Genomic DNA, 15,619 nt, shown 5'->3' with positions numbered 1-15,619 from the left:
TAGCATGCAAAATTATTAGTGGCTTATCACTATTATAAGCCACTGTATTTGGGGGAGGTTTATCATGCAGAAAAAGTTAATTGATATAAAAAGGGTAGTCTCAAAGGGTCTAATTCATTAAGTCTGGGGCGAAGACTTGAAATCTAGTGAAAATATTAGATATTAGATATTAACTGGAGGAAATAGCAAGAGAAAAGTCTTTGGAGCCAAACCACAAGCCACACAAGAGCCTTAGGGACCAAGGTAAGTCCTGTGAGACTTATCCTCTAGGCCAGTGTTCCCTAAACTGCCCTTCAGAGTTATGTCAGTGAGTGCTGTGTTCATGATAAAAGGAGTTCTTTGGTCGAAGATGTTGGGAAAATGCTGCATCTGAGAAGCATCTCTTGGAAAATCACAATTCTCATGGTATTGAAAACCCCAAGAAGTCCTCCATGCTTAACCTGGCATTTCCCAAATACGTTTAATTCATGAAATTTTTTCCCAAGTTTCCCACATTACTGTCCTACAGAACACACCAAGAAGGGGATAGAGTAGACAGTGTTTCCCAAATTATTAAATATGGAATCTTTTTGTCATGCATACTTGATATTTATAGTTTATATATAGTTTTATATGGTATATAGTTTAAGTAACACTGCAACTGTGTTAAGTAGAAATATATAACTCTAAAATTTTTAACAGCTACATTTAGAAAACCGGTGAAGTTAATTTAATAATATTTTATTTAATCTAATTTATCTATAATAACATTTCATCATGTGACTACTCATTTATACAATTTATATAAAAGTTATTGAGATAATTTACTTTTTTTCCCTTCAGTGAGTCTTCAAAAGCTGGTGTGTATTTCACACTTAAATATACATTTCAGCTTGGATGAGCCATGTTTCAAGTGCTCAGTAGCCACTTGTAACTGGTGGCTACTGTTTTGGACAGCCCAGCTCTAGAGAGCCCAGCAGAGAACTCAGATTTGGCTCTTATGTTATAGGCTCCCCAGAGTTTTGCTTTGATTGACTGCATTTTGGACTTAGGCCCTCCCTTTCTTTTGAGGGATAGTACAGGGAGCACCCACCTATAAAATATGCCTTGTGTGTACTGGGAGGATGTTCATCCTCACATTATACAGTGTCCTCTTTATGAAAATCCTGCGGAGAAGTCTATTTCTGCTCTTAGAATCTAAACTAGTTGGATTTGTCTTGTTGGTCTGTTCTGATCTTCTGGATATTATATATTGTGTAACTAATTTCTTTTCCTATTTTTTACTGGCTACCAGAAGTGTAGAATAAAATTTGTGGCCCACACATAGTATGAACATAGGATACATTTCCCAAATGTGTTTAATTTATTACCAGCTTGCAAAACGCTGGTGTTATTTACAACATGTTTTGCGAAATGCTGCAGCAACCTGTCAGATCCAAATGATAACTCTGATAGTGATGTCTGAAAAAAAAAAAAAATGGTGATGGAGTGAGGAACTAGAGACAGCAGGACAAGAGTGGAGCAGGTGAGTGTCAACGTGTAGGAATAATGGGCAAGGTCTGGGCACCTGGTCCCACAGACTTGCCTGCCTCCCATCTGGGCTCTCAGAGCTTCCAGCCAGGAGGTTTTAAAGACCCAGGGCATGGCCCACCTGCTCCTTGTTGCTGGGAATGGTGGTGACCGCACCTGGCTAGACTGCGGTGTCTCAGGTCGGCTGGTGGGAAGGGAACTCCAGCAGCCAGCGCCAAGCGGCCTTAGGAGTCCAGGCGGCCTGCGCTTGAGAGGGTCCTCACTTCCCTGATGATTTTCCCGGGGCAGAACCCAACATGGGATGCTCCTTCCAGCCAAGAATCCAGCCTTGGATCCTGGCCTTGACAGCTCAAGCCAACTCAGGACGCCCCTACAGAGGTTCTGAAAAAAAAAAAGAAAATGTCAGTCTTTAGCAATGAGAATTGTGAAGTGCAGGAGGTGTAGATCACTGACACCTCCAGCGCTCTGTCACTTGACCTTCTATTGTCTCCTTCCAGGAACAAGGATAGGGATTTCCTCATTGGGCTCACTCCACCCTGTGGCGTCCCGTCCAGTCCAGCCGTGACAGCAAACCGGCTCTCTTCATCACCCTAAGAGATTTTGGCTCCTCTGCCCTTAACCTCTGCTCTGAGCTCGACAACCCTCGCGAGGGAGGGGGGAGGGGGCGTGGAAGATGGGGGGAGGGGACGCGGGTAGAAGAGGGGACAGAGTGCCGAGGCGCCAGCAAGTGCGCTCGCCAGCGGGAAGCGGCTTGGGGTCGCTCTGGCTGGGATCCAGTGCCCCGGCGGGAGGGAAAAGAGGGACGGTCGCTGTCGCGGCCCCGCACGCGGGGCGGATCATTCCGCGCAAGTGATGAGGCTGCTGGTGGCTCCTGGCGAGATGGCTCAAGGACAGCCCCGCGGGTTGGGTCACCACCTGCCAGCATACTCCAACCACCCCGCTCCCCCTTCGAGGTCCCTGCCCCGCCGGGAGGGCGATCAGTCAGGGGCAGCATGACTCATTTTCCTGGATGGGGTGTGCTGAAGTCAGAGGAGCGGGTCCTAAAACACTGGGTACTGCCCCCTGACCCGCTCCACTTCACTTTCCCCTCAGTTCTGAGTATGATCCGAAGACTGGAGCCCGGGCTGTAAATGAGGAGTGGCCTCCCGGTGTGGATGGGCCAAAGGGCAGCACGGAGTGTGGGTTAAGATCACGGACACGGAAGCCACACTACCAGTTTTGAAATGCATTTTCCAGCCCTTTGACTTTAGGCCAGTCTCTCAGCCTCTCTGTGCAGGTGTCCTGTAAAGTGGGAATAATCACCATGACTACCACAGGGGGTCCTAATGAAAATCCAGTGAGTTGATGTTTATTAGAGTGCTGAGGACAGGGCTGTTCATAGCGTGCTATATAAATGTTGGTTAAATAAATAAAGCAGCAGGAAGGAACTTGGAGCGAGGACTGGGGGAATACGGAGGGTGACTTCCTTCTTGGCAGAGCCAGGGCAATGAGATAAGGAGCCATGAGGGTGCGTGGACTCTCAGGATAAAGACAGCAATCCAGACACATGTGCAAATGGCTAAAGTGCAAGCCACGGGGATCACAGGGAGATGGGGAAACCCTGGGCCAGAGATGCTGTAATGGCTCTGAAATATGTCAAATACACAAGAAATTAAGTTCAAGTTTTCTCTTTGTAGTTAGCTTACAAAATGGCTGGGTCAGCACTTTGTGCAAATCTGGGGTCTTCTTTTCTGCGGATGTATGAGGGCATTCAGTATATAATGGAATATCTGATCAACAATTCTGAGTCCTTTCACATAATTTATCACCCAAACCCAGACACGTTTGAGTGAAAGGGGCATTAGAAATATGTAATTTTTGAAATGTTTATTTTTTGATCGATGTTATGTTATACAAGTGGACTTACCAAATAGTTCTGTTAAAATTTTTTTCAAAAATTTATTTTTCTAAAAAGTAAATATATATATGCACAGTAAATCAAAATTTTAAATTCTGAATAATTATTCTTGCTACATATTCACAAACTTCAATCAATTTCTTAGCCATATTTCTAGTAAGGTGTCACCGGCATTTTTCTGAAGAATAAAGTTTTTTCAATGTGGTTTTACTATTTAAAATTTTTTTTTATAATGTTGCCTGAAATCTTCTTCAAAATTGCTTTCCATGGTTAATCATTTCAAAGATGCTGATACCTTTGGTGTTACTTTGCTAGGGCTGCCATAATAGAACAGAAATTTATTTCCTCACAGTTCTAGAGGCTGGAAATCTGAGATCAAGGTGTCTGCTGGGTTGGCTTCTTCTGTGGTCTCTCTCAGAAAATTATTATTATAGTGAATGTCAACTAACATCTTATGCAAGTTATACATTCAGCTCAACTTTCTTGGAAAATGGAAATTCAGTACTTAATCTTTCATTATATAGTCACTTTAATTGTATATAGCTTATTGGTGACAAAAGCATTTACTTGAAAAATAGAAAGGGTTGTCAGACAATAAAATAAGTGGTTGTAGATTTACGCCACACAATAAATGACAAACCCTGTAGCAAGAGCATTCAGACTACTCTTTATAATAAGTTCAGTGGTCCGATTGCTTGGTTTCTATTTCCCTGTTCATATTACACATAATTCTAACCTATATTTTCCCACATTTCCCACTGATCCCACCCTTGGTGACCTGATGACTTTGTGATTCTTGCAGGCCGTGGTTCAGGCCACAGCACAGTGGGTGGCCCACCAAGGAGCAGCAGTGTCAATACCTCCCCCATCAGCCCTGCAGACCAAGAGGAGATAGCTGTCCTTAGCCACTTCCATCCAAGCACACGTCCGTTTCTCAGTGAGCATCTGCAGGCAGTCGCAAGAGGCTATAATTTAAGATTTGTCAGAAAAGAATCAGGAAAAGAGAGATGGGTTATTACCAGTGAACATTTAGATTTAACCATGTGTTAAAGTAAGAATGCTGTGTACAGACCATGGCAGAAATTAGAAGTAGTATAAAGTAGAGGTGTGTCAAATCCATTCCAGGTAACTTTGATACAACTAGTAAAAAAAAAAAAAAAAAAAACCTTTTAATAAGATTCTTAAACCAGTAAAATTGCTAAATGAATGGGAAGCTGGGACAATAGTTAACAACCAGGACTATCCCAGGCAAACTGAAATGGGTAGAAACCCTGCTCATATTCCAGCTGATGAGATGAGAGGGAAAGAAATTAACTTCTGCTTGTTGTTTGTATTGGTTTTGTCAAAATAGCATGATCTCCAGAACCAGTCTCCCCTGAGCTCCTAAATGAGCTGATTCGTGTGGAAGCAGTTCCTTGCTTGGTGAGCTGCACGCTTCCTCAGCTTCTTCAGAGCGGGGGCCATGCTGTCCTGGAGATGGTAGGAGCGAGACCTCCCACCCCTGCTGTAAGGTGCCTTTTCTTTCCATTTTCTTGGTGCCTTCTCTGAGGGAATTGAGGGTACATTCAGGTGTAGTGTGGCAATAAAGATGAAAATGAACTAATATTTTTTTAAGTTAGCTAATTTTGCAATTGTGCCGATGGCCTTTGTTTCTAGCCTCACAGGTGTTGGAGTGGAGTGTGTGGCCATCCTACAGGTGACCCTCATGCTCTGTCTTCAAACAAGTATGGTTTGCTTGGGCTGTTTAGCCCTGGAGTTGGGAGATGAGTTAACCTGGTAAAGGAAGAGTTCCTGAAGGAGGTGATGCAGTAAATTGTGTTCTGAGTCCAACCACTTTTCTAGGTCCTTCTGCAAGACACTTTGGAGGCATATTTGTGGGAAAGAACAAAATGAGAGATCAAATCTCCCTTCATCTCTCTTGACCCTAAAGCCTCCCATTTCCTCTCCACTTCTGCCTCAGGAGGAGCCCAGAACACCAGAACTTCTCACGGAGATGCTCAGAGAGGTCCCAGCCACTACCCATCCTTGTCTCCCGGCCCCAACCTCTGGAGACCTCTGGGAAGCAAGAAGGTAAGGCTTCTCTTTTACACACAGGGGAGTATCACGTAGATTTACAAATCAAAGTAGACAACTTGGTAGACTGAGGCAAAACTTCCATTTAATCATCCTTCTGTCCTACAGTCCCCAGTGGACCCCACAAGCAGATGGCTTAAGTCCAGTTACAGCAAGAGCAGCTGGTGTCAAAGACCAGGCCTGTCTGACAAGCCTCCTCATAGGTACGTCCATCCACGCAGTTGTAGAAGGCACACTTGCTGGTGGGGCTGGGATAGAGACCATTGGACTTTCCGGCACAGAATCCACTCTCGCCAGCGCTGCCACTCCCGGGAGCCACAGTGTTGGTGGGGGAGCCCACGGTAGAGGTGGGCACTCTGCAACCTGAGAGAGTAAGAAAAGGGCCCCATAGGTTCTGGGGTGGACTACTTTCCCAGCACGAGTGTTTTGTCTGTAGTGTCACTGGGGGTTCCTCATCTTATCTGAACCAGTGGTTAAATGCTCTGGGCCTGAATCAGTGATACCCAAGTTCACAGCCCAGCTCTGCCATGAGCTATGTGACCACAAACAAGTCACTAACTTCTCTGAGCCTCAATTTCCTCCCTTAAATGATGGAATACTAGTACTATCTCTTAGAATTATTACGTAAAGCATTTTCCCATGTGTATGCTATATAAAATAGTAAGTGCTACACAATAATTAGCTTTGTTTTTATTTTATTTTTAAGAGGAAAATAATGTTTATTTATCACCTTTATCACCTAAATGCTTGCCCAAATACTATGTTTCATAACCCCCCAAAATCCTACAAAGTGGAAGAATTTTAAAGATCATTTAATTCATGTCAGCTTAGGTGAGAACTGAGATTTAAAACCAGTTCTACCTTGAGTTCAGAGCCTGTGCTATGCCTACTACACTGCTGTCTTTCTTTTTTAAACCACTTTATTAGGTATGATTGACATACGAAGTGTTTACATACAACTTGATGGGTTTGGAGATAAGTACACATTGTGATTATCACAATCAATGCCGTAAACATACCCATCACCTCCAAAAGTCTCCTCCTGTCCTCTTTATTTATTATTATTTTTTGTGATAAGAACACAAGATCTACCCTTCTAGCAAATTTTTAAGTATACAATATAGTATTGTTAACTACAGGCACTATGTTGTACAGTAGATCTCTAGGATTTATTTATGTTGTAAAACTGAAACTTGCACCCTTTGACTGATACCTCCCTGTTTCTCCCTCCCTGGTTTTTATGTTTAAATAGACTAATTACACCTGTCTCCAAGAGCACCTGTGAGGATAACTTGAAATCTGAAAGAACCAGCAGAATTGACATGGTCCAGCGGTCAGCACTGGTTGTCCACATGTCTTCCTGGCCCCTTCTGCTTTCTGCACTTGCCCAAGCCTTTGGGTCTGGAGCAAAACTGTGTGCTGAGACCAATCATAATTCTGCTCCTCACTTCAGGGAATGGGCAAGCTGGACCCCTTCAGGGTTCTCCTTCTCTCATCCCTTTCCTCACCACCTAACTTTGCCATCCCTCCTTTGCCTTGTCTTCTCTGCTCCACAAAGTTCCTAAAGGCTGGAGCTGGGCAGACGGGGACAGGAACAAGACATTTGTGGTCCTCTCTCTACCCAGGCTCCGGAATGTTCTCCAGGAGCTCCTTGAACAGCTCTACAAGGAAAGCCCTCAGGAACAGGGATAGGCCTTTCTCTCTCACTCAGGGGCTGTCCCCTAGCAGCCACCTGAGTCTCTCTTTCTGGGTCCCAAATGCCAGTTCCCCGTGGACATGCTAGGACAGGTGGAAGATCTGAAGGAGGCTTTCTTTGAGGCCAGACTGGGAGGAGCTCTGGATAGTCTTTTCTTCCTCCTTAATGTCTAGTTTGTTACCTCGTGGCTGGTAGGTGGTGCTTCACTACTTACCGGGAGTGAAGATGCTGAGTGCAGACTTGAGGACATGCATGAAAGGGTATTTGCCTTGTCCACAGAAAGTGCCTGTGAAGTCAACCAAGCCAATGTTCCAGACCATGGACCCCCAACTTGCTCTTCAGCAGCCACTCACCCTGTGGGAGAGAATCGGGGGCACTGTGGGATGTCCTTGCACAACTGCAGGGAGTGACTCCAGCAGGATGACGGGGAAGGCCATGATCCAGTCATGGAGAGGAGGGAACGGGAGAGTGGCTTTCCCACAGAGACTTTGAGGGACTCATGGACATATTTGTAGACAAGGAGAGATCTTAGGACTACCGAGTCAGGGAGAATGAGTCTCTCCCCTGCTCTCTGTTATCACCAACCACCTTCTGAGAAGGTTTGTCTGAGTTGGAGCTTGGGTGGGTTGTGATGTCAAAAGAGATACAGGGCCCTGCACCTGGCAAGTGTCTGCGCAGAGAGACAGGGCTCCTGATGGGGAGGTATAGGGTGAAGGGCTTTGGGGCTGGTAAATAGTAACCACCCAGATGTGAGCATGTGAAGGCCAGTGGGCAGAAGCCTAATGGCTCCAAGGATCTCTTGCCTCCCGATTTGGGTTCCTCCTATATGAAGTTACTGTATGCAGGAGAGGAGCAAAGGAGAGGAAGAAACTCTGATCTACACCATGGCCCTCGGGGTGGAAAGAGTGCCTAATTCAGGAAGCACGAATCAGAGCGCTGGATCAGGAGCAGAGCAGAGCAGGGAAAGGGGCCAAAAGGGAGTCTCCAGGAGTGGGTGTGGGGGCCGGGGACGGGAAGATGCAGGAGCTGAGGGAAGGAAGGAACCAGCTGCAACTACCCGGAAGCAGAGGGGCTGTTCCAACCACCGAGCTCTGCAGCTGGGCCACCAGCTCCCTTGAGAGCCACCCTGGGTCTTGCCTTACCCCTCTTAGGTGTTTTCTTATAATTCAAATGCACTTGGAGGGCAGGTTCCCTACCTCTCCCAACTGTGCAGTAGGAAGGGTGTGGAGGGCCTTACCTTGAGGGTGAAGCTCTTGGGGTTGGCATATCCAATCCACTGATTCCCCTTGTGGGCATAGGGCACCTCCTGGGGAGCGTTCCACACCTCAGTGGCTCCTTTCAAGAAGGAGCAGACCTGGGGCAGGAGGACAAATCACGGCTCAGATGCACCTGCCTGTGTTTGGCTCACATCTCCCTCTTCCCTCCCTTTATTTTCTGGAAGGCACTCCTCTCCCCACCTCTCTTTGCTGGAAATAAGAGCTCATGGTTCCAGTTTCACCCCAGCTCCCCTGCTTTCCCTCTTATGGGTGGCACAGTGGAAAGGGCACTGGCTGGAAAGACGAGACCTGAATCCCAGTCCTGGGTCTGCCAATACCCATCTGTGAGACAAGGGACAGGGCAGCTTCTTTGTGCCTTGTGCCCCAGTTTCCCTTTGAAACGAGTTTTCCTGTTTCTCTTATTTGAAAGAATTTTTGCCACAAAAGAGCCAAGAGCCAACAAGGGGGTGATAACACATAATGCTTAGGGTCTGAGATTCTGGTGCTGGACAACTTTAGTTTGAATCTTAGCTCTGCCACTTACAAGTTCTGTGACCTTGAGCAAGTTTCTTAATCCCTCTGTGCCTCTGTGTCTTCTTGTGTAAGAGGGTAAAATCAGCACCTCACTGTTGTGAGGGTTAAATAGGATGATATATGAAAATCACTGAGAACAGAGCCTAGCTATCCATTTGGACTCGGTAAATGTTAACCACTACTAGCATGAAAGATGCACATTTACTCTAAAAGGTTAAAATTTAAGATGTTTTATCAATAGTTCATTCTACCCTTCCCTCCTTACCACATACACTCGGAGCTGGCAACAATGGGGTACCCTGTGTTAGAAATCAGAGTATAAATTCTTTCCCTTTGGAAGTATCTATGATCCTTTAGAACAGAAAGTAAATCTCTCTGCTCCTCCAGCCCTCTGGGACATTATCTCAAAGTAGGCAAGACTCCCAGTCTCCTGAGTGTAGGACCCGGCAGTCCCAGGGCCAGAGGTGGAAGCATCCAGGCCATGGCTGGCAGGGTTAGTGAGAGTGAAGGTACTGGCATAAGCCCCAAAGCCCACCATCAGCTCCTCAGCAGGGGCACCTTGATTCTTCCAGTAGTTCATTGCATAATCCTAGAGGCAAGGTAAGGAACATATTACTGTACTAAAAAGCAGCTGAGGATGTGCCCAGAGGCCTGTGGAATAGCCAACATTTTCTACCCAATTTCCTGGCCACTTCAGATATAGCCTGCAGTCCAGACCCTTCCACAGCCCAACCTCACAGAAAGGAAAGGGATACCCTCCCTTCTGGAACTGGGTGTTAGAGGCAGCCTCAGTCAAGAGGTATAGTACTTAGGTAGCAGGGCCCAGTGTCAACTGGGAACGAAATGTTCCACTATCCTCCTTCCCCTCATACTGGACTTGGCATTTGGGATGGGACTGGAGTTCAGCTATGCATCCTCTTGTTTTCCCAACTTGTGAAATATAGCAGCTCAGAATTGTTTGAGTATGGGGTATGCCCCTGGGAGACTTCTCCATGCCAATTTTTATATCTCTGGTTGCATTCTACACTGAAATCACATCTAGCCAACTTACACACCTACTAATCATTAAGAAGATTTATTATTACAGCTGCCTATGCCATACAAGTTAAGAAGATAAATCTTATGGGATAGGGAGAAAGTAGAAGGAAGGTGAGGAAGATTAGGGGCAAGATAGATCATGAAATGTGCTCCTAGCATCAATGACAATGATAGTTAAATTATTTTTTCAATGTTTGGGATTATCCCAAGCCACTATTCTGCTTCTTTTGGTGTGAAAGATGAATGGGTACAATTAATCATATGAAAAAGGAAGCAGGCAACATGAACTGGGTTAAAAAAGATCACCATCTTTATCTTGTCAATCAAGCTTCCTCAGCCTCCCTTTTGGTCCTTAGCCAGGGATCCCATGACATGCTTTGAAAATATCCATCAGAATTAGCTGTCCCAAATCCTTACTCACCACATTGAAGTATTTGTAGTCTCCCTTGTCATTGGGTCCTGCAAACAGGGGGCTGTCCTCTCCTGTGAAGCCATCCCAGGAGCCCCTGAGGTCATAGGTCATCATGTTGATGAGGTCCATGTACCTTGGATTGTTGGGGGTAGGATACAAGAGAAGAAAAATGATCCAAAGGAAATCATACTCTCCATCCCACTCCCCCTAAAGCTCCTAGTCCCTACTGAATATGTTGTTTGTAATTACATCATGAGGGAATATGCTTTATTGTTCTTTCTTTCATTCTCTCTCACCTTTATTTGAAAAATTGATGTATAGAAGGCACACAATCGGGCTTCCCTGGTGGCGCAGTGGTTGAGAATCTGCCTGCCAATGCAGGGGACACGGGTTCGAGCCCTGGTCTGGGAGGATCCCACGTGCCGCGGAGCAACTAGGTCCGTGAGCCACAACTACTGAGCCTGCGCTTCTGGAGCCTGTGCTCCGCAACAAGAGAGGCCGCGACAGTGAGAGGCCCGTGCACCGCGATGAAGAGTGGCCCCTGCTCGCCACAACTAGAGAAAGCACTTGCACAGAAACGAAGACCCAACACAGCCAAAAATAAATAAATAAAGTTTAAAAAAAAAAAAAGAAGGCACACAATCCATAATCAATATCTGGCTGCACTCAGACCTTCAGGTCTTGTAGAAGTTTGAAACTCAACTAACCTTTTCCAAATAGCCTTTTATCATTGAGAATTTTGCCCGGCTTCCCATGTCTCTCTCTCAGGCTTTGGGGTCATCTTATTCTTTTGGGACAGAGCCCTCTCTCTCCAAGGTACCTGTGCATTGGCTAATCTATGGGGCAGGTCTCAGAGTTACTTAGCTCTGAACTTGGGCTCCTGGGCTTGGGGTTTACTTACTTTGACATCTCGGGGATCTGGTAGGCAGTTTCAATGGTACCTTTGCCAGCTGACACAGCAGCAGAAATCAACAAACTAGGTTTATTGCTCTGGGTGGCTTCGTGCTCAAAAGCCTCATACATTTCCTGTGAAACAGAGGACACTGGACTCAGGCTGCAAGGACCAATGAACATTTGACGAGGTCATGATTCTTACAAAGAAAGCTGAAAAGTGTTCAGCTTAGAGTTCTTTGCTTCAAAAACTGTTGTTGGGGGGCTTCCCTGGTGGTGCAGTGGTTGAGAGTCTGCCTGCCAATGCAGGGGACACGGGTTCGAGCCCTGGTCTGGGAAGATCCCACATGCCGCGGAGCAACTGGGCCCGTGGGCCACAACTACTGAGCCTGCGCTCCACAACAAGAGAGGCTGCGATAGTGAGAGGCCCGCGCACTGCGGTGAAGAGTGGCCCCCGCTCGCCGCAACTAGAGAAAGCCCTCGCACAGAAACGAAGACCCAACAGAGCCAAAAATAAAAATAAATTTAAAAAAAAAACAAAAAAAAACTGTTGTTGGTCTCTGGGAACAACAATGAGTTGTCTCCCCAAAACTTGTACTGAGGGAAATTTGGTGACCCTCTAAGAGTCACAAATAATGTCCAGAGCAGAAAAATAAAAAGAGAAAGCTTATATATGGACAAAAAAAATTGGCTCTTAGCTCTACAGACTATATATGATTAAATCTAACAATTGGAAAAATCAATCATGGAAGAAGAGGAAATAAGAGTAATGACGCAATCATTGGTGCTCAATCAAGCTGCCCAGGGGAGAGGACACTCTGGCCCAACAACTTTATGTCTGGCCCTGGTGGCAGGAGTACCCCTTCGCTGGAGACATCTGCTTCTACTTACCAGAGTGAGGGGCCATTGCACATCTCAGTCTGTAACTAGCTCACCTTGCCCTACATGCTGCCTCCCAAGGAAGGACTTGTTTGAGGACTATTTGACTTCCCATAGCTGTGCTTAGAACATGAATGTTTCAGACTCATTGGCAGATATCTTACTGTAAATAAATTAACTTTCATGCACCCCTACACTAGTCTCTATAACTTGGCCCTGCAAGTTTTCCCTGAAAGAAAAATCTGATCTTACACTAAAGAAATCAGTCTTTGAGCCAGAAGAGCTGAGATTCACACCCTCAGGTGTATTAGCCTCTCTCAAACCCCCTCATCATATAGAGGTCTTCTCCCCAGTCCACTGTGGACCAGATCCTATGTTCTTTGGACACAGGGAAGGTGAGTCACCTTCACCAGGACAGTGAAGAGCTGCTTGGTGTCAGCTGGGCTGCCACGGTTGCCAGGATACTCCCAATCAATGTCCAGCCCATGGAAGTTGTACTTCCTCTGAAACCATATGGCTGACTGGATGAAGGTCTGGCGGTTCTCAGCAGTGGCCACCATGTTGGAGAATCTGGAGTCAGCAAGTCATTATGATTTTAGTGGCAGTGATGGGCTTCAACATGGACTCTCTCAAGGGCAGGATTCTATTATGCGGCACTTGGGGCCGGGGTAGGGGTGGGGTGGGGGGACACAGGAGGAAACAATAGTGGCCTAAGTTCCTGGGTCCTCTGTCTTGTCACTTAGCCTCCTATTTGTCCAGATGCATATTCAGTTATTCAGACATTCATTTGACATTTGGTAGTGCTGGGGTATAGTGGTGAATACAATAGAGTTTCTGCCCTGGAGGAGCTCCTATAGAGGAAGGTATAGATAAGTAGATAGGCAGTTAAAATACAGCGTGGTAAGAGCTGTGATAAAGGAAGGACAGACTTCAAAGAGAGCTCTGACCAGAAGGTAATAGGATATCTAAACTGATATCTGAAGCCAGAGGCCACCCACTTCAGAGAATTCAGAGCCCTTGGAGTTTGGAAGAGACTGAGTAATCTGAGAGCGATTCCTCTGTGAATGCAAAGTCTTACCCCTGGGTTCCAAAGTTCCAGCCCCCAACAGATGGCAGGGTTTTCAGTTCCCTGTTGCTGGAGATAGAAAGATCCCAATGTAAATAAAATTCCAGAGGCAAGGAGATGTCATCTGCTGGTCAGTCTCTCCACCCTCGTATCCCACACCTGAGTAGCGCCAGGCCTGCCCCATTACCAGTCTCTGATCTCGCACTGGGAGCAGAGTTCTCTGTAGGAGCAAAGTACTGTCTTACTCTGGGTACCTCCAGGACACAGTATAAATGCTCATTGAACAGGTTCCTGTTCCTGGCCTTGCCAGTGGGCTGGTGGATCCTGGTTCAACAGGAAGCTTCAGGGGAAGACAAGGCAGGGCATCCTAGGGAGGATGGAAGAACATAAAAGTAGTCCCTTAGCACAGATGGTAGAGGGGCTGGAGCTGCCAGGATACACTAGGCCAGAAAGCTGAAAGTCTGAGACTCTTAAAGGAAAGAACAAGGAATAGAGGCAGTAGAAGTGTCTACCATTTACTGAGTGCCTACCAAATGCCAGGTACTTTACATGCATCGCTTCTGTCACCCTTACAATCCAAATAGGCAGGAACTATTAATCTCATTTTGACCTTTAAGTGATATTCAGAGAGCTTAAGCAATTTGTTCCAGATGACCCAGCTACTAAGCTTGGCAGAGCCAGGATTTAAACCTAACTCCTCTATTCCATGGTGTCTCCCAGCAGGCACCCAGGTCCTGTGAGCTTGATCTTAAAACCTACCCACTGGATTCCCAACTGGACCAAAGTGTCAATTAACCTATCTGATAAACTGATCTGGCATTCCTGAGTTCTGCCACTTACTAGTTCTGTGGGCTAGGGAAAGCTTTTAACCTCTCTACAGTGCAGTTTCCTCAAGCTTAAAATATTTTTTAAACTTTAACATGCCTACTTCCTAGTGTTTGTTGTGAGGGTTACATAAATAATAAATGAAAAGCACCTAGCATAATGTCTGGCTCACCCAATTCATTGGTAGTCACCCAATAAATGTGCTAAGTGTTTAATTGGCACGAGAATCATGTCAGGTTAAATTGGCAGCTAGCCCATGGGTTGGTGTGGGTCTGTACTGCAACACGGCAACCTCCAGGGGACTGTATTCACAATGAGTCCCTTGTGGATGGCACCTCATGGGACACATAGCGTTCAAGGCGAAGGATCTGCTGAGAAAATAATCCAGACAAATGACAGCAACCTGCCTCTCCTCGGGAGAAGGATGCCAATAGCTCTGCCAATGAGGCGTGAGAGTGTCTGCAAACAGGACTCAAAGACTAGGCATTCTGGTGTTGGTATCTCTAAGGACTTCTGAAAGACCCATGCGAAAACCTCCAACCCAGCCCAGAGCCCGAGCCCAGAACTCACTAGTGCTTGAGGCCATTGATATTGGCATAGAGGGTCTCAACATTCCACTCAATGGCTGTGATCTGGTTGTTGGTCATGCCAGTGAAAGCAAAGATGATGTGTGTGCAGAGACAAGGTTCCACATTCTCAGGCATGTAGTGGGCAATCCCAGGACAGTACTGGCTCCAATTGGTGAAGTAACAGACAATTTTGGTTGCTGTGCCTGGAATGGCAGGGAAATAAGAGGTGGCCCCTGCCCTGACTAATATCCCTTGTCCCCAGGGCACCCTGGTACTCCCCATCCTCACATGGGGCACTTACCCAGCTGCAGCAGGAGGGCCAGCCCTGAAGAAGAAAAGAGATCTTGGTCAGAGGGTAGCAGGGTCATTCTTTCCCTGGCTGACCTGCGACAGCACTTGGCAGTAAATGGAGAAGGAGAGCTGGGGCCTGGTACCCGCTCTGCTCTATAAATCCTTTCCCAACATGGACCCCTACATGATGACTTCAGGGAAAGTAGCTAATGTAGGCATTCGGTGACCTATCTAGAAGCTCAGATGATAGTGAGCAGTTCAGGAACCAGGAACACTTGTTGTTATTCGTTCAACAAACTCATATTAAGTACTGGGTTCTGAAGACAAAAAGAAAAACTAGACAAGCTCCCTGCCCTCAGAGAACTCTGAGCCTGGTGGGGAAGTCAAACCTGTAAGTACAACCAAACCTCAGCTCAATGCAATGAGACAAGTGATAAAATTGAGATATGCACAGGATATTATAGAAAACAAGTCAGGGAAGACTTCCCAAGGGAGGTGACATTTGGACTGGGCTCTCTGTTCTCCCTCTAGGCTCCTTTGGGATTTGTGCTTTCTTATCCCTATCACAGCACGTTTCACCCTGAAAGCACTAATCGTTCATTGGTCTGCCCACTAGACTATGAACTCCCTGAGGGCAGGGACTGTGCTTACACCGCTGAGTCCCCACTCCCCAGCCCAGTGCC

General features: G+C 46.3%; 1 protein-coding gene across 1 annotated transcript; it reads right to left on the bottom strand.

The window, feature by feature from the left end:
* Positions 1–5,615: 5,615 nt before the first annotated feature.
* On the bottom strand, positions 5,616–15,013 carry LOC118900893 (acidic mammalian chitinase-like). Its single transcript, XM_036863780.1, is given in 11 exon segments — positions 5,616–5,842; positions 7,390–7,502; positions 7,504–7,529; positions 8,413–8,528; positions 9,368–9,554; positions 10,425–10,548; positions 11,317–11,441; positions 12,590–12,755; positions 13,264–13,320; positions 14,647–14,848; positions 14,947–15,013. Coding segments are annotated over 11 exon segments (1,410 nt in total).
* Between the last annotated feature and the right edge of the window lie 606 nt (positions 15,014–15,619).

This window comes from Balaenoptera musculus, chromosome 1, assembly GCF_009873245.2.
Source record: "Balaenoptera musculus isolate JJ_BM4_2016_0621 chromosome 1, mBalMus1.pri.v3, whole genome shotgun sequence".
NCBI classification, from domain to species: Eukaryota; Metazoa; Chordata; class Mammalia; order Artiodactyla; family Balaenopteridae; genus Balaenoptera; species Balaenoptera musculus.
Note: the sequence above shows the minus strand (reverse complement) of the source record. Positions and strands in the feature narration are given on the sequence as shown.